The sequence below is a fragment of the Ceratotherium simum genome, chromosome 16 (genome assembly GCF_057802395.1).
Source record: "Ceratotherium simum simum isolate JZ-2026a chromosome 16, ASM5780239v1, whole genome shotgun sequence".
Taxonomy (NCBI): domain Eukaryota; kingdom Metazoa; phylum Chordata; class Mammalia; order Perissodactyla; family Rhinocerotidae; genus Ceratotherium; species Ceratotherium simum.
In genome coordinates, this window is record NC_141915.1 from 50,298,060 (window position 1) to 50,317,143 (window position 19,084).

A 19,084-nucleotide genomic window follows, 5' to 3' on the forward strand; every position below is an offset into this window, starting at 1 on the left:
GGGGGCGGAGTCGCCCACCTGTCATCCGAGACGCCCCACGTGGGTCGGCCCGGGTGGGGGGTGGGAGTTGAAGGGAGGGAGAAAAGGCAGAGGCGGCGAGGGAGGCAGGAGAGTGGGGAGGAGACGAGCGGAGGAGAGAGGAGAACTCCCGATAGCCGCGCAGAGAGCTAGCGAAGAGCAGAGGAAGAATAAAGGGGACCCGAGGCATCCAGAGAGGAACAGGTAAGGAGGGGCAGGTGAACCGAAGGAGGGAAGCAGCGGGCTAGAGAGAATGGGGAAAGGAGAAGACGGGAGTGAGGAAGGGGCTGCGGATAAGAGACCGAGACCAGGTAAGATAGAAACGAGCAGAAGGAGAAAGATTTCAGGATGAAGAGGGGCGGGGGAAGACCTGGGGCCGCGGCGCCTTTAAGGTTGCCAAGGCGACGGCTCTGGCCAGAGCGAGGCGCATTGACGTCAGCAGCCGAGCGCTGATTGGCTGCGGCCAGGTCGTTTCCGGTGGAGCCGCGGCGGAGCCGCTATCGCAGAGTGGACCCTGGCTGGGAGGGAATCGCTGGGAGGGCTCAGCCAGCTGCAGCCTCGCACCCTCAGCCCCGTGCCCGCCGCCGCCCGTCCCCAGGTGAGTGGGGTGTGTCGAGGGCCCCGGCGCGGCGAGCTTCGCCGCCCCGCCGCCCGTTTGGGGGCGCTGGACCGATCCAAGATGGCGTCACGGGGAGCGACCTGCAGGGGAACGGCCGCACCCCCTGCCCCTCCCCGGCCCCGGCGGGCGCCTCCCCGCAGGCCTCACGACCCGGGCCGCCGACCCCGAGTCTGCACCTCCGAGGGCCACCGGGGCGTCTGCTCCGGTGCGGGGTTTCCCCGCCGCCCCGCCCCCTCCTCTCCGGCGCGCTACCCCCACTCCGCGCCCCCAGGCCCCCGGCCTCTGTGGCCTTCCCGAGCCCTCCGCGGCCATCGCGCCCCCGCCTCCTCCGCCCCCGCGCGCCGCGGCCTCCTCGCTCGCCCTCCCCCCTTTCCTGAAGGACGACAGCTCGATTTTACCGGAATCCGCCATCGTTTCCCGCAGCGTTTGTGGGTGATCTCGAGACCTAGCCGTTCTTGTTTTCCTCTCTGCTGTCTCCTGCTTGTCATGCCTAGCAGTCGCTTTCCCTCCCTTTCCCGAGATTACTGCCCCCCCCCCCCAGGATGATCTTAGCCTGGCTCAAAAATTTCCTTTTGTCTTCTTTCACCTCCCTTCCTTTCCTGATTTTTTTTCTCTGAGGGGTCCTCGCCGCCGCTGTGGTCTTCCGACTAGAGTAGGATGAAGGATCGGCCTCCCGTCTTCGTTTTGTGGCCATGACGGTGGCATAAGTGAAGTGAAGGGCCCTTTTCTGTCCTTCCTCTCGAAAATACGCGATACCTGTTAACCCGTCCAGCTCAGTGCAGGTGTGATGCCAGACGACTTAACTACTTGAGAGATTCCCAAGAGATCGGTCTTTTCAGCAGAGCACAGAAAGCTAACACTTCCTTAAGATGACCGCAAGGAAGTGTTCCTGGCTGGTCTGGGGGCTGCGGTCTGAATCAGCAAGTTTCTCACTGTTTTAAGTATTTCCTCGCGTGTAATCCTTTTCAAACTGAATTTTATCACAACTGAATTTCCAAAAGAAGGAATCTGAGTATTTTCTTATGAGTAGAGACAATGCAGTGGAAGTGTTAAAGTAGTCAAGTAATTTTTGGGCGGAGAAGCTCAATTGTTGGGCTCTTAAAACTAAGTACAAGTACAGAGTTAATCTAGGTATGTTTGATTAAAAATATTAAGACCATGAAATTTCAGTATTTGGTAGTTTATATAGTGACTGCGTTAATCTTGGGACATTTTTGTTAACGTGCTACCTTATTATCAGCGTCATCTTTTTGGTCTTTTTAATACATCGTTTCAGACAAAAACCAATTTCATCTCTGAGACCCAATTCTCTCATTTCTATCAGTCAGAGACCTGATTTTTGAATGATTTCTCTGATCAGTTGAATACATGTATTGATATTCCTGAAATATGTCTGAATGTTTTGGAGCACAAAGGATCTGATTTATCATTGTTCTTGAGGGCCTTCAGTGTTATTTGCTATACAGAAAATTCTACTGAAGTGGATTCTGAGTTTATATGATTGACTTGGAAAAGTGGCTGGTATAAATCTGTCCTAAAGTTAATGACCCTTTTTTTTTTTTTTTTTTTGGATTGTCTATTTCTGATGTAGCAGCATGATTCTTTTTCCATGCCTCTAATTTATGTGCCTGTCAGGGAGCTACACACTTTCTCATGGTCTGTTAATTAGTCTACTCATTATTGACCTTTATCATGAAAGTTGTCAAAACAAAATGACTAACAGTGTAGCACTTGAGCTCTTTACTCTGGTATTTCTTTCTCTCTCTTTTTAAATTTATAGCTTTACCTCAGTGGTTTTGTGTGCATTATATTTGGAAAAGTCCGATTAGCATTGAATTCAGTTGCAGAGTGGAGGGCACCTGGATTTTATCTTCTCATCTTATTGCTTAGTACAGTAATTAGGAGTTGGAAGGAAAACAGTTTATGACTCTGTTGTTAAATTACTAAACTTTAAATTCCAGGGTAAGGTTAGCTGCTCATTATTATGTACCTGTTTACTTCACATCAAGGTAGTCGGAACCCTGTAAAATTCATTAAATGCAATTTATCTATTGCATCTTCATGTAAGTTTAAAATTTAATGTGTTTTGACATTTTCCTGTCCAAATCTTTTATCATTTACTTAGCAAGGTTCTTTTTGTCTGTTTTATTTTTTTTCTATTAAGGATCTTCCCTCCTACCAGTGGGTGGTGAGTGTGTTATCATTTAGGGCTGGAATGTAGTAAAAGAGTGTGGAATAAAAGGTTGCTTTTAAAACTCATCTGAGGTTCCTTATGTGTTTTTAAATTTTTTGATTATACTAGTAGTTGGCTAATCAGATCCTCTGTTCCAGTGATTTGCTGGGAGACATTAGAACACTCCCCTGGGGTAGGCGTTACGTATAGGGAATGTCAGATGTTCTTCCTTGCGCTTACTTGCTTTCACTTAGAGCTGACTTGTGTGCCCTTGTAATTCTCTGTCCTGTTGACCATTTACACACTTCCCACGTCACCATGATTTCTTTTGCAGGGGGAGGACTGAATGAAATTCCCTCAAGGGACTGACTCCTCAGCAGCCCGCCTCTGCAGGGGATAGTGGCTCATACTTCCTCCCAGGAGCTGAGGTTATTGCCTCTCCCTGTTGCTGCCTGCAGAGCCTAGATCCTGCAGCAGGAACTAAATGAAACACTTCTTTGGAAGAATGCTATTTCTCTACATGTTTTACTCCCTAGCCCCCACCTCCCTATTTAAAAAAAAACCTACTTAGAAAAAAACATCCTTGTGAATCAGTTACTTGATGAATTTGTTAAGTCAAAGGCCAGATTGGCATTTGCTCTTCGTAAATAGTTTACACAGGGATATGTCTGTTTTTTTCCTTGTAGAGAACCATGGCGTCTGGGAGCACTGCCGCAAGCGAGGAGGAGCGCAGCCTCCGGGAATGTGAGCTCTATGTCCAGAAGCACAACATTCAGGCCCTGCTCAAGGATTCTATTGTGCAGCTGTGCACTGCGAGACCTGAGAGACCCATGGCATTCCTCAGGGAATACTTCGAGAGGCTGGAGAAGGTAAAAATAAATGTGGGGAGATGACGAGATGACCCTGACAATTGTTAAATGTAACGCTGTAGAGTGTCGTTAATAAGGTGTGTCTTTTGGAAGAAAAGAAATTCTGACCAAATAAGAAGTCTAAAATAGAATTTCAAAAAAGAAATGCAGTTAAGGCATTTGTAGTAATTTTTAACTTTGTGATCAGTAGAATTTATCAGAAAACAAATCTCTATGCTAAGTTTGCTTGGCTAACAAAGGGTTTGCAAACAGTTCTTGTAACTGTTTTAATTAATACATAAAACCGACTAAATAAAATAACTGACATACAATTGATCAGAAGTAGTACAGCAGTTGTATGAAATGAGAAATTCTACAATACTTGAAAGCAGATAATATTTTTCTCTTCAACAAAGCAAGTAAGCTTAATAAGCCTCACCCCACCTTTTAAAGCCAGTGTAATGAAACATTTGAGTCTATCTTGTGACTGATAGATCAGAAATTCTGAGTTAGTGAAGTCAAGGTTTTCCTGGAGGATATCTCTCAGATGAATCCACTATGGGCAGAGATATCAAGATTGATGGTTGTCAGAATTTTACTTTATTTACAGTTTTGGTCAGGACTTGTTTCCTCTTGAAAAAAATTTTTTTTTTCAAGTTTTTATTCTTTGTTGTTCATCCTCATTGTGTGTATGTCAGTGTGACCTAAACATATAGTATATGCTTTTCTAAGCAAAATGCTAATTTTGCATCAAGGACAATACTTCAGTTCATTTCCCTCAAGAAATGATGAACGAGAAAGTCTGGATTGTTAAATGTTTTGAGTAGTTTGTTTGATTTGCTTCTGTAAATCAGCGAGATAAATTTACAGGTTTTCTTATGCATATTGAAGTTTTGATGTAGTTCCTAATGATTATGAACCAATAGGAAGATGTTTCTTAGGTATATGATCATTGATTATCTAATTGTGTAATAGAAGTATTTGTAATATATCCCATTGGTTTGGACAGTTTCTTAATCAGCATAATTTATTAGTAAAAGAATCTGTTTCTTTACTAAAGCTTTACTAAATCTTTACTAAGATTTAAAAAATGTTTAAGTGGCTCAGTGATCAAGCATTTTCTACTGTTTTCTTGAAAAACTGTTTGTTAAAATTGGTGTTTGGTACCATGATTAGAATAATCAAAAACAACAACAACAAACAACTAACCACTAACCAGTCCCTATTAATGTAGCCTTGCTGTCTTGGAATTGTGGTAGAAAGTCTGGTTTTCTCTTATTTAAGCAATTTCCAAATAGTTAGTGAAATAGTGTAAAGCCAGGCTGCTGTGGGCGTTCCCTGTTTTGAAATAAAGTGTGTTCCTGGAGATTTTGGTTCTGAAATGGGTCACTGTAAGGTGATCCGTCTTCTCTTTGGACATCAATAGAAACCATCAGGTGAGGGGATGAAGTTGGTGAGACATTAAGTATGTGTCTTTTTATAGGGAGTGTTGCATGCACAGTGCTGGTTTCAGAGCCTGCACTTACCATAGCGCTGTTTAAGCACTAACCGAGGGGGAAGGCAAGAAATCATCATTAAAGTAGTTTCCTCGCAGATGAGATTTTTAGATTTAATGTGTGTTGGCTTCTTTACCTCTTAATACAAGTCACAGTGTAACACACTTTTTCCAGTAATTCAAGAGTCATTGTTCACTTACATACATTCCTTTAGCCAGGGTTGATAATAGATAGCTGGACTTTCAAGTAACTAGATTTTTAGCTTTTCAACAGGTCATCGTTCTATGCATTAGGTGTTAGGTTTATATGTCTGAAAATACACGGTCACATTCTTGTCACCTCCTTCCCTGTGTTAAATAAGGGTCATGTTTCTGGTACCCTCAACTACTCAATAATAAATGTGCCAAAAAACTCTCACAGTTGGTCCATTGAAAGCTTCTGCATTTTACTTCAGACCGTCATCAGGCATTTGAGTCCTCTTCTTTGCATATATTTATTAGAACCTTGCCTGTCTGATAGATCAGAGGAATTTTAATAGCTATGGCCATTGAGTGTCTCCTGTGCCAGGTACTATGTGAAGCACTTTACATGTATACATTCTCAGTATCTCAAATGTGTGAGGTAGGTGATGATCACCATTTTACAGAGCTAGAAGGTAAAACTAAGGGAAATTAAGGAACTTGGCTGTGGTCATACAGTGTAGTGGGTTAGCTTTTGTTGCAGCAGCATACAGCCCCCAAATTTCAGTGGCTTCCTACCAAAGACCTTATTCCTCAGTCATATGAAGCTCTTCTGGGCTCAGCCCATCTGGTCTTCTTGACTCCACATGTCTTGTTCTGGGGCTGAGTGGAAGGAGCAGCCACTGTGTACAGCATGCTGTTCTCAAGGCAGAGAGGGATCAGAAGCTCAAGGGGGTCAGAGCCAAACCCTTCAAACGGACGTGCTATGGCATGTCCGCTTACATTCCATGGCCAAAGCAAGTCATATGGCCAAGCCCCAAGTCAGTGGGATGGGAGGTTTATTACTTCACCTAGAGGGAAGAATGGAATGGCAAGGGCAGGGAGGGAACAAATAATTGTTGAAAATATATTAAGTAGGTGGTGGGGACAGAATCTGAAATTTAAACTCTAGAACATAATACTATTAACCAGTAAGTAGACTGGGAGGGTTTTTTGTTTTGTTTTGTTTTTGTTTTAATAAGTGAGAGAACTGAAGAGGGAGGAGACTGACAGCAGAATGACAACAGCAAGAAAAAGGATAAAAAAAAGTATTATAATACATATTAGAAATCGATGATCTCAATAATGGCTCTGAGTTGTTAAGATTAGGTTATATCTGATTGCTGTTAAAGACCAGAATCCATGAAACTGTTAAAATTGAAATGCTTTTGGTACTTCAAAATTATCATAAAAATTCAGTTAGATAGAATACAGTTCTAAATGAGATGTTATTTGTGATTTTTTTTTTTTTTTTGTGAGGAAGATCAGCCCTGAGCTAACATCCGTTGCCAGTCCTCCTCTTTTTTGCTGAGGAAGACTGGCCCTGGGCTGACACACATGCCCATCTTTCTCTACTTTATATGGGACGCTGCCACAGCATGGCTTGAGAAGCGGTGCGTTGGTGCCCTCCCCCTCCCCGGGATCCGAACCTGCTAACCCTCGGGCTGCTGAAGTGGAGTGTGCGCATTTAACCGCTAGGCCACCGGCCGGCGCCTGATTTTTTTTTTTTTTTGAGCAAGATTGGCCCTGAGCTAACATCTGTGGCCAGTCTTCTTTTTTCCTTTTTTCTCCCCAAAGCCCCAGCAGATAGTTGTATTTCCTAGTTGTAGATCTTTCTAGTTTCTCTATGTGGGACGCTGCCTCAGCATGGCTTGATGAGTGGTGCCATGCCCAGGATCCAAACTGGCAAACCCCGGGCCGCCGAAGCGGAGTGTATGAACTTAACCGCTACGCCACTGGGCTGGCCCCTATTTGTGAAGTTTTTGTGAAAGCCAGTGACAAATTTTGGGGGTAGAATTTGTGTTTTCATTTATAGTCTTCAGTTTTAAAATTCTGTGTTAATATGGAATGGGAAAACCTTACTGATTATTGGAATTACCAGAATGAAAATGAAGTGGGTTTTGTAAAATATATATATATATTTTTTAACTTGGTTACATATTTGCACATGCTTCAAAATTCTGCAGGTATAAAAGGGCATAACAATAAAGTTTTTTTCCCCACTCCATTGTCTTCCTTGCATGCAGCCAGTGTTCTGTAGCTAATGTATGGACATTTACAGACAAATTCATATATAAAAGAGCTTCCTGTTCTTTTCCAGCATGTACATGACATTCCATTGGTATGCTATAATTTATTTAATCACCCCACAGATGACCATTTTGGTTGTTTCCAGTGTTTTAGTATTAAAAACAATGATGTCATGAATAACTTTGTATGTATGTTATTTCACCTCTACGCATATCTTAGAATAAATTCCTGGAAGTAGAATTACTGGATTATTCAGTCAAGAAGTAAATGCGTTTGTAATTAAATATACAAATATATTAAAGTTATTTTTTGTTATATGTTTTTCTTATTGTGTTTTTTTCTTAGTTGAAAATTAGAAAATCCAGAGAAATGAGAAAAATAAAGCCAACCCCACTCTTCAAAAAAGAAAAAAAAATGAGGCATGATTCTACTAATAGAAATAACACTATTAATACCTTGATCGTTATTGTTCTGGACTTTTCTTGCTGCATATATATAGTTCTTTTATTTGTCTTGATGCCAAAAGCAGGGCTGAGTACCATGCAGGAGAAAAAGTTGGCATCTCTTTAATTTCTTTTTCATCAGAAAATTTTCTGAATCAGTAAATGCTAAAAGTTCATTTAGAATTTGAAAGATGGTTTAGAAAAATAATGGAGAATGAATCAAATGAATGAGAAAGAAGTAGATAACATTCTTGTTTTTTTCATTCTTATTTTACTTTGGGCATAACAACTCATTCTTTACTGCAAACCTGAGAGGAATTTTCTTTTAAGGCCCTAGACCTGAAAAATAAGAATGTTAAATTGTTCATCTCAGTTTTCATATGAATTGGTTTATTAAGAAGTTTTTAAAAGCAGGTAAACTATTTTTTGTTTTAAGTTGAAGTGTAAACCCTGATGATAAAGAATGCTTCTAGCTCTGCTGGGAGAAGTATTGTTAGCTCTGATCTTATTTAAATTCTTGGTTACTGTCACATCATTTCATTATTTATTTATGTCTGAGAACAGGCTCAGGACTCTCTCCTATTGGTGTTTATATTCCTCTTGCCTAGTGTAGACTTGGCGTGGCAGATGCAGAGAATACTTACTAGATTAATGAAATAACCCAGTAATCTGGACATTCTTGTAGCTCTTGGCTGTGCCTGAGTGGTTATTCTTAAATAACATTCTTTTTTAGGGGTGGAGAGTCTCATGCTATCTGTAGCAGCATACAAAATAATCTAATTCCTCAGGATTTTATTTTGCAGTTTATTATTGTGTGCGCTATAAATCATTGTTGTCCATATATTATTATAATAGAGTATCTGATTTTTCACTTGCATGTTATGTGTCCTTGTACTAATGGCTTTTGTTTGTTAATAAGTATAGCATCTGTTATCGTCTGAGAAATGGTATAGTCCTTCAGAGTATTTCTTTTCAAATTTGCCTCTCCATTTTTTCCCATTTGGAATTGGCCTTTTCCCCTAAACTTTCACATTGGTAGTAAAGGAAGAGATTTGAAGTGACGGAGATGGGCTGTCATTGAACTCTGAGAACACCAACTTTACATGCTAAAGGATCTCATTTTATAAACCTATAATGTTTTTCAGGAGGAAGCAAAACAGATTCAGAATCTGCAGAAAGCAAGCGCCCGTGCAGACTCAAGGGAGGATGAAATCTCTCCTCCTCCACCTAACCCAGTGGTTAAGGGCCGCAGGCGACGAGGTGCTATCAGTGCTGAAGTCTACACGGAGGAGGATGCCGCGTCTTACGTTAGAAAGGTAGTTTTGATACCTAAACATCGGAGGAATGTTTTTGGGACTCACGAGGTAGTCATCTCCTCTTCTTGGATGAGTGTGTGCACTGTTTTGAATAGTAGTAACGCACAAACAGGATGGCTTGGACTCCATCCTGTACAGTTCTTGGGTACTGGGGAACAGATTTCTGTAGTAACGTGCCGTCAGAGGAAATAACTAATAATGGGTATAAAACAGTGCATAATTGCATTTTGGGGGTGTTCTTTTCCATGTTGTTGTTTTGCAGTAGAAGAAGCAGGCAGTACTCCTTTTTCTCTTGAATCATAGTGTCAGTTTTTTGACATCCTATAATTCATGTTGTGGCTTTTAACCTTTTACCCTATAAGCTTCATTCATCCTACTTGGCTCTTCCTTAGAACCAGCCTGCCCTTTCAAGTTATGCTATTAGCCTGAAGAAGGGAAGTGAATAGTCCTGGCAAAGGGCTTGTGAAACTGATAGTACACGATCACAGTTTAAAAACTGTCATAAAATGCTTAGTTTTGCCTCAGAATAATGACCTTGGTCAAGGTATTTTTGGTTCGCTTCTTTAGTTGTTGACAAGGAACCAACCAGCAGCCTGTAAATACAGGCCTGGTTGTAGGCAAAAGGGATTAATTAGTCAATATTTGTTGAGTTCTTTGTAGATCAAAGATAGTAAAAGCATGTTGTGTTGAAAATAATTAACTCAGAGCAGTTTTGCTTAAATACCGTAATATAACGACTTTTAATTGAAATGCAGGTTGCCAACATGAAGTGTTTTTGGTTTATGGATTGTCATTTGATCTTCTGTTCTTTTCCAGGTTATACCAAAAGATTATAAGACGATGGCTGCTTTAGCCAAAGCCATTGAAAAGAATGTGCTGTTTTCGCATCTTGATGATAATGAGAGGAGGTAGGTACAGGTGCTTTGTTACACTAATTTTTCTCTGTGGTTCCGGTCTAGTCTCATCATTGTTGCAAGTTGTAAGGCTCTTGATAATCATTCACCTGATGATGATCCGGGCTGAAAATCTGGGAACTCTAATTCCAAGGTTAATGTTTGAAATCCACAGAAGAGGCTCATGAAATGTAACACGAGGCCTTTTCTCCTTTGCAGTGATATTTTTGATGCCATGTTCCCGGTTTCCTTTATTGCTGGAGAGACTGTCATTCAGCAAGGTAAGGAAGGGCTGCTGCTTTTATGGCATGCAGTGTTATTATGGGAGAGGGAAACTGTAGGATTTTTTTTTTATTGAAGTTTGTTTTCTTCTTTCAGCCTACCATTTTGCTTCTGTTATACTGTTGGATTTTCCTTTTTTTTTTTTTTAAATTAAAATCCTTGGAGCTAAAAGGTACACTTTCGCTAAGGGACTAATACTTCCCTAGCGTCAATACAATTTTGTTTATGGTAACTGTTAAAGGAAATTCCTGCGTTTTTATTTTGAATGTTGTATGTAATTTCCTAACCCTGTATATTTCATATATCCTTTATATTGAGTATTAACCACTTACAAAGTAAAGTAGGAAATAAGCAAATCACTTACATTCTTCATTGTATAGCCCATCTATTTATAAGGTTCTATGCCTTCTGCTGATTCTTAGCTTTTTGCCCACATAAACTAACATGGATCCGATCTTTTGGTTAGCTCCTCTTTTTTCCTTATTTACTCTTGATGTTTTCATGATCCATATATTTTCTGGTTTAGTGACAATCTGATACTTTGTTACTATTTGAGTTGTTTCTTGTTTGGTGGTGGTTATAGATGATGTAGCAATTAGTATCTTGTACACATGTGGCTCTTTTTTATTTTAAGTTATTTTTCAGAGGTATTCTTCACCATGAGATGACTAAAAAATTGATCAATTTTATGACTTGCAAAATATATTGCTGGATTTTTTTTTTCTGAAAGGTTGTGTTAATTTATAACACATTGTTTTCTCTCACAGCACCTCTATAAAAAGTTTATTTTACATTAATTTGATAGTTTTGATTTGTTTATTAATATACTTCTAACTTTTTTTACTCTCCTCTCTTTTAGGTGATGAAGGGGATAACTTCTATGTGATTGATCAAGGAGAGATGGATGTAAGATTTAATAATAGCAAAAATATGTTGATAATCTGAAAAGTCAATGTATTGATATTTATTGCTTCTAAGAGTTTCTGAAGGGCTGTTACAGCCCTTGTATGTCAAATTCCATCAACACCTTTTGCTAAATATTTTAATGACACAGAGAAACTTTTTAAAGGTAATTTCTTCAGCTAGACATGCAGTTCAAAACTTTTGTTGGAGTAGTGATTAAGGTGTGCATGCATGCTGTGGAGTAAACCAAATGTAAGGAAGAGTCTGGACCCAGCCATTAGCTATGAGATTTGGTACAGGTTTCTTGATTCTGTGAGTCTTGTTTACAGTTGAAATTAGGATAATAATAGCATTGCTCTCATAGGATTATTAGAAAATTCAGTGCGTTGTGGAGGTAGAATACTTAGCACAGTGCTCTGTAAATGTATATGGTTGTTACTAATTCTTAGTTCACCTTTTTTGCCCTGATCATCCCTACAAAGTATCTTTTTCTTATCAGATTAAACCAGGTAAATCACAGACACTCTGAACTTATTTAACTCATTGTCAGAAGTCACCTATTTTGCTGTGTACTGAAAACATAATCTTTTTTTTAAAACAAAGTTCAGGATTCTGACTCTAAAAAGATTTGAGGGTTTTTAATACTTATATATTTGTGTATGTAGAAAAAACCAATTCTTTGATGTCACTTGTATTTTAGGTCTATGTCAACAATGAGTGGGCAACTAGTGTTGGGGAAGGAGGAAGCTTTGGAGAACTTGCTTTGATTTATGGAACACCTAGAGCAGCCACTGTCAAAGCAAAGACAAATGTGAAATTGTGGGGTATCGACCGAGACAGCTATAGAAGAATCCTTATGGTAAGATGCCATGGTTTTTGGAGTGTGATTTGGAATTCCAGTCTATGAAACTAATGTTTGAATAATATCACCAAGTTAAAATGACAATATTCCTTATTTTTAATGATTAAAAGCTTTGCTTTAAGCCCAATGTAGCACTTTTTATTATACCATTTGAGACAGTGATCTTTTAGAATAAAGGTTTGGCCAGAAATAACATGGGAAACAAATGTGGTATGTATGTTGTGGTCAGCTCGTGTTTGGCAAGCTCTCCATTTGCTCATAGGCACGTCTTCACTTACCTAATTGTTACACATCACAAATAGCCTAATAGGTGCTGCTTCTAAGTGTGTATTTAAGGCCATTCAGAAGTAATCAGCTTCCCTAAACTCACAGTGGGTTATTAGTAATGCAAATGTCATGTCCCCTCTCACTAAATGAATAAACAAAATAATAACACCTTTGAAACATTCTGCTGATGTAATCAGACTTTTTGAGAACTTTGTGACAAATTTATAGAATAGCTTTGAGATGTTTAAGTTCCAGCTAATGGCATTAGTCATCTTGAATGATTTTCTTAAATTTGTGCAGTGCCTATCTGATGATTTGATAATATGCAGTCGGATGTACTTTAAAGATTTTCTGTATTTTGGGGGGGGAGTGTGTGTGTGTGCATGTATGTATATAAATATTTATAAGTATATAAATATATAAATTGCCCAGGCAATCTACTTTGTAAGGAATTTTTGTTATAGAGGACTGTGTATTTCTCCCTGTCTTTCCCCTGGATGTATGTAATGAACTTTGCAGATAAGATAACTTGGTTAAGTTTGGGGCTGTAGCACTGTTTTTTGTTTTTGTTTTTGGGTCTATAAGTAGTAGCAGTTTACTTCCTTACTTCTGTGGAGGATTGGGGTGGTGGGGCAGGACCCTTCAGCTGGAAATATATTCGGCTATAGTCACATATATTAACTGGGTTTTTTTCTTTTTGAGAACTGATCATTTGCTTATTTGGCATTTCACTAATTAGTGGTGCTAGGAACCTTCTTTGGCCGTAGACCTTGTGTTCCTTTTAGGAGCAAGTTACTAAGAGTGTTTTATTGAGCTGAACAGAGGGGCTTACCATGTTCAAATGAAGAAAAATAATCAAGTATTAAGCAGCAGTAGCACCAGCAAACTTTGACTTTTCTGTTGTCTTTTTTTTTTTAAGTTAGTTGAAACTTAATATTTATTATTCCACAACATTATGTGATAATTACACATCTTTGAGATATGACGCTTGTTACTTTTTTCATTTATAGGGAAGCACACTGAGAAAGCGGAAGATGTATGAGGAGTTTCTTAGTAAAGTGTCCATTTTGGGTGAGTTTTGGAAGATTGCATGGAGAATTGTTAAAGTGTTAGTGATACTTAAGGAGAACCTGTTGTATTTCATAAAAACTGCTCTAGTTATCAACTCATTGTTTTTTTGTTAATAGTAATGAAAAACACATGGAGTTTTTATTTGACAGAGTTGAAGTTTGACTAAGTTAGAAGTAATTTTCAAGTGTGTTGAATTTGCCTAGTGTATGACAGACCTCTTAAGTAGAAATGATTGGACTTGGGAAAAGCTTTCTGGAATCATGTGCTGCTCATTCCTTCTGGAGAGACAGAAAGGCTAAAAGTGTCCTCCTTCTGACTGGACAGTCAGTTATTCCCCCTGTGACTTCTGTCTTTGTTGCTCCATTGGTGAGTTTATTAGTTCAGGAAAGTGAATATTTCCAACAGTGCATGTCCTCTGTAGAAAGATTAGGTGTCATGTACTGACTTCCTTTGAAAAAATGCCAGAAGTTGGTTGGAATTTAGAACAAAGCAGATTAATTGGAGATATTTCTATGTATTTTATTATGTGGATCTAGAGACATTGTTACAACCTGTTCTTTGTTGGGAGGGGAAATGGCAATTTTTGTAAGATAATAGTCTTCTGCCATTGTTTTGTTATAGTGAATTGACTCTTTCGCCTTTATTTGTCCTTTCTCTAAAATGGTTACATTTGGTTAGCATCTTGGGTACTAATGTGGCCTTTGGGAACAAAGTTATTTTCTAATTCTTCTTCTGGGTTTCATAAATAAATTCAACTGAGGATTTAAATAGATAAGTTATTTCTGTGAACCCCTGGAATAATATGGATGGTGACACTATTACTTTATTTTCTGTAATTGTAGGTTTGATGTGCATTGATGACAGTCTTTAGGAATACTTAACAATTGCATTTTTTTATTCCTTTACCATTGGGTATAGTTGGTATAAATTAACCTTGTCACTGGGCTACTGAAATGAGGATCTAAAGATTATCTGTAAGTAATAGGAGGATCTAGCTGGTCTTCCTCAGCAAAAAGAGGAGGATTGGCATGGATGTTAGCTCAGGGCTGATCTGCCTCACAAAAAAAAAAAAAATCTTAAAAAAAAAGTAATAAGAGGATCTTGCTGAGACTAGAGGTAATTGAAGACAGGTGCCATGTTTAATCTGAGACACTACTCAAGTATTGAATGGGCATGGCTATTTGGTTGACTGTCTTGATACTTTTTGTTTTGACATTTTTAGCCACACCAAATAATGTAGAGAAATTTTTCTGATTCTTGTCTTTCAGAATCTCTGGACAAGTGGGAACGTCTCACGGTAGCTGATGCTTTGGAACCGGTCCAGTTTGAAGATGGGCAGAAGATTGTGGTGCAGGGAGAACCAGGAGATGAGTTCTTCATTATTTTAGAGGTAAAGAACTCAGCATTTGATACTTTAAAAAAAGTTGTACATCGTGAGAGAGAGAAAGGGGGTAATTCTGATTTGTAGCTTTAGTTTTTAAGAATACCTGACAGTTTTATTTAAAACTTATATTTCACTTTGAAATGCTGTTATTTGGTGTTCTGCCAGGCCACCACATTTTAAATGAGTTTGAGTCAGAATTCTGGAAGGGCTATTCATGAAGTAAAAGCCAAATTCTGACCTACTCAAATTAATTACAAGTTAATCCTCATCGTGCAAGCCAGACAAAACTCAACCATTTAGCATAACAAACTATTATAATTCTGCACCATCCTTGTTAAAATCATGTTTTAGGCTATTTGGCAAACAGAATCAAAGGTAATTATTTGAATTCTAAAAGTTGCTGTGTTTTATATTTTCGCAGTCCATGGACGTGTATAGCAGATACTCTTATCTGCCGTGCAGACCCAAATAGCAGATTTTCTACGAGTGAGGCTCAGTAGATGCTAATAGGTTTTATTTAACCCAGGGGTCATGGGACTCTTTCTGTCAAGGGCCAGGTGGTAAGTAATTTAGGCTTTATGAGCCATAGAGTTTCTGTGGTGAAGACTCAATTCTGTTGTCATAGGCAATATGTAAATGATGTGTTGTTCCTATAATTTTATTTACAAAAACAGGCGCTGAGCTTGGATTTGGCCCTCCGGCTAACAGTTGCTAAGCTGAGTGAACCCTTTAAGTACCCTAGCTTGATGAGAAGAACCCCCTAACGGGCTGCTGGGTAAATAGAATTGAAGCTCAAGTAGTGACTCTTCTCAGTCGCCTTTTATCATATGAACACAGGGGATTTGAAATAACCACTGAATACTTTTTTTTTTTTTTTTGAAAAGTAGCTAAAATTGCATAGGATATTCAAAATGCCACTCCTGGATTTGAAAGTATTTATTTGTTTTGTTTTTTGGTGATTTTATTATAGGGTTCCGCTGCTGTGCTACAGCGTCGGTCAGAAAATGAAGAGTTTGTTGAAGTGGGAAGATTGGGGCCTTCTGATTATTTTGGTATGTGTATTTTCTCACAATAAATGCATAGTTTGTCATCTCTCAGTGAGATAGTGTAGTCTTTTGTAGTTTGGTCTTTTCTTCTGAATTTTATTTTTTAATTGACATCTTTTTTGGATCTCAGAGAAATAGTGTGAGATTTTGACCTTTACTCAGTTAATAATTAAGTTATTGGTTGTCTCATATCTATCAGTTGGTATTTTTTTTCGAAGTGCAGATGTGGTTGGCCTGCACTGTTATTAAGAAGAATAAATCTTTGCTTTCTTTTTTTTCTCAGGAGCGTGCCTCCAAGACAGTGTTTCCAGCAGAGTTAGCCTACTCTTACCCTTCTCCTTTCCCTTCTCCAGGTGAAATTGCACTACTGATGAATCGTCCTCGTGCTGCCACGGTGGTCGCTCGTGGCCCTTTGAAGTGTGTTAAGCTGGACCGACCTAGATTTGAACGTGTTCTTGGCCCGTGCTCAGATATCCTCAAACGAAACATCCAGCAGTACAACAGTTTCGTGTCACTGTCTGTCTAAAGTCTGCCTCCTGTGCCTCCGTTTTCTCCTCTCCCCAATCCGTGCTTCACTCACGCAGACTGCTTTATTTTCTCTATTTGCAGCGCCACGTGGCCACTGGCATCGCAGCTTCTTGTCTGTGTTTATATTAAAAGTTGCTTTTATTGCACCGTTTTTAGTTTGGAGCATTAACTAAATGCTCATACACGGTTAAATAAATAGAAAGAGTTCTCTGGAGACTTTGCTGTTACTGCTTCTCTTTGTGCAGTGTTAGTGTTCAGCCTGGGCCGTGCGTGCCATGCTTTTTGGTGAGGGCAGATCCCTGCACCAAACGAATTACCATAGAGTAATGATGTAACAGTGCAAGATTTTTCTTAAGTGACATAATTTTTCAGTTATCATAAGCATATTTTAGACTGTGGCCATATGTGCTGTATTTCTTTATAGAATAAATGATTTCTCATTAAGCTCTAAGGATTAGAAAAAATGGATATAGCAAAATCTTAGTATAGTAGAAAGACATCTGCCTGTATTTAAACTAGTTAAAGGGTGGAAAAATGCCCATTTTTGCTAATTATCAGATGGATGTGATCTGCTCAGTTTTCTTTTCTTTTTAACCAGAATTTTTGTTTGTCAAGCTGATTTGCCTGGTTTTGTTTATATCACATTGTTGATGTTTCCCCTCCAGTTCTGAAATTGTGTAGGTATGGTTGTCTACACCTGCCTTTTGAGTTTGAAACCAAATCATAGGCTGCAAATATTGGGTTATGATTGAACTACATCTGCCTCAGCTCACAGATTCTGATTAGACCTTTATTTATCCAGCTAGTGCCAAATATTGATCATAGATGCTGAATTGAGAATGAGAATTTGAGGTCTACACTCTTGGTTGTTAACTTAGAGCTTTTGGTTAATGTATATCCTTCAGTTGACTCTGGGATAATCTCTTGTGCTCATTGAATACTGATGCAGGAGATTGGATGTGCTGGGGATAGATAGAATAGATGGAACAAATGTCATAATGGAAAAATGGAGGTGATCTTGCTAGAGGAAGAAATGCCAGGTGGACAAAGTTCAGTGTTGGGAACTTTGTCCCACTAAATTCATTAGGGCATGAGATTTGAGAAGTTTTTTTTAGTTTGGTTTCACTTTTTTCCCTCCTTTTTACATCAGCTAGAATTTCTGGTGGGTTGGAGGTAGGGTAGGGTGTGTCTGTGTTGTTTCAAATTGGTCTAAAAGGCCATCCTGCTGAAAAGTTCTACTTTCCTATCTAGCAGTTATTTCTCTGGCATGCTTTTTTGTTTTTTTAAAGTAAACTTGTGTTTTGAGTCTTAACTGTATTTCAGTATTTTCCAGCCTTATCAACCTTATGTGTTACATTTTTCCATGTGCACCAATGACACCCAGCAGGTTATTTTTACTATTATTTTTTTAAACAAAATTTCACAGTTCCATAATGTGGCCACTTTTATTTTCATTGTGATTTATATATATAAATGTAGGGTTATATTTGGGAGTGACTGCAAGCATTTTTCCATCTGTGTGCAACTGGCTCTGATTATTAATCCCCTCTCCTACCCTTTCCCAGGCAATTGAATTGGTCATGGTAGGTTTTCTTTTCATAGATATGAACAGTTTTTAGGTGGTTACTAAGTTTGAAGTATAAATCTGGGAAAGAGGTTTTATTTACATTTTAGTGTGGGATAAAAAGCCACCTTATTACAAATTTTTTATTTTTCAAAATCTGTATTAGATGAGGGTTTTCTGCTCTGTATTTTATGTTTAGCTACCTTTTTATATTTAAAAAATTAAAAATAAAAATTATGTTCTTATTAGCTTAAAGCTTGATTTGATCTTTGTTTAAATGCCAAACTGTACTTAAGTGAATTATTTAGAATGCCGTAAATTTGCAGTTTCATATATGTATATAATCATTTTCATGTATATTTAGATACGTATAATACTTTCTAAGTGTTGCTCTTAAATCATTTGGCTTGCTGTTTACTCCCTTTTGTGGTTTTTAATCTAAGAAATTTTAAGTCTAAATTTCAAAATTATCACATGTAAAGCTTTATCTTTGTGCAATCTGAGTATATGTGAGAAATCACAATTGGCATAATTTGTCATAGTTGATATCCAGGGCTTTAGAAGTCATTATTTCTGGGCTTGGTAAGTGAGTTTTTGAGATCTACTGCTCTAGAAAGTATAGATGGCCAAAGGACCATTTTGTATTGTTTCTTGGTTACTAGTCTCATTATACTGTGTGTGCTAATATACTCTCTTCTTTTTATTATAGATTGTCTTAACGGTAGGTCAAGTAATAAAAAAGGATTGAATAATTTAAATTCTTAAATGAATCAGTTTTTCTTCCCTTTCTCCTTTCCTTCTCTCCTCCTTCTCCCTCTCCCTCAGAATCTCATAATCTGGTGGGTGAAAATGAAAATCGAAAGCAAATTATGGGATCAGTGTTTTGCGAGAGTAATATGTTTGTTTTCAATGTTTTCCAAGTTAGTTTGTCAAAGAGTGAATCTAAAAACCTTGCTTAAAGGGTAATTGAGATGTAGCAGATCTGTTTACCAAGTAATGGAAGGAAAAGTTTAAATCAAAAGGCAAAGATTTCCTTTTTATTGAAGACAAAACTGGTTCTCTGGCCTTGGAACTCTCCCAGACTTAATGGAGAAACATCATTTCTGGGTCAGCATACTCTTT

At 38.6% G+C, this 19,084-nt stretch overlaps 1 protein-coding gene across 3 annotated transcripts; it reads left to right on the forward strand.

Moving 5' to 3' along the window:
- The first annotated feature begins 97 nt into the window (after nt 1-97).
- PRKAR1A (protein kinase cAMP-dependent type I regulatory subunit alpha) lies at nt 98-18,217 on the forward strand. 3 transcript variants are annotated; one of them, XM_004432693.3, is made up of 11 exons: nt 98-222; nt 3,497-3,679; nt 8,992-9,162; nt 9,979-10,070; nt 10,275-10,336; nt 11,197-11,243; nt 11,941-12,099; nt 13,380-13,440; nt 14,709-14,830; nt 15,795-15,876; nt 16,224-18,217. In XM_004432693.3, exons 2-11 carry the CDS (start codon nt 3,503-3,505, stop codon nt 16,394-16,396), a joined length of 1,146 nt encoding a protein of 381 aa, XP_004432750.1. In that variant the 5' UTR covers nt 98-222; nt 3,497-3,502; the 3' UTR covers nt 16,397-18,217. The 3 variants fall into 3 exon arrangements, with proteins under 3 accessions (XP_004432750.1, XP_004432749.1, XP_087297611.1); XM_004432692.3 differs by lacking the exon at nt 98-222 and adding an exon at nt 461-616; XM_087441485.1 differs by lacking the exon at nt 98-222 and adding an exon at nt 1,045-1,065.
- Nucleotides 18,218-19,084: the final 867 nt, after the last annotated feature.

Bases quoted from the DNA above. Each gene is read 5' to 3' on its own strand.
- PRKAR1A (XM_004432693.3), top strand. From the start codon at position 3,503: ATGGCGTCTGGGAGCACTGCCGCAAGCGAGGAGGAGCGCAGCCTCCGG. The intron at 10,337-11,196 runs GTAAGGAAGGGC...CCTCTCTTTTAG, and splicing joins AGAGACTGTCATTCAGCAAG to GTGATGAAGGGGATAACTTC. The intron at 12,100-13,379 runs GTAAGATGCCAT...TTTCATTTATAG, and splicing joins GCTATAGAAGAATCCTTATG to GGAAGCACACTGAGAAAGCG.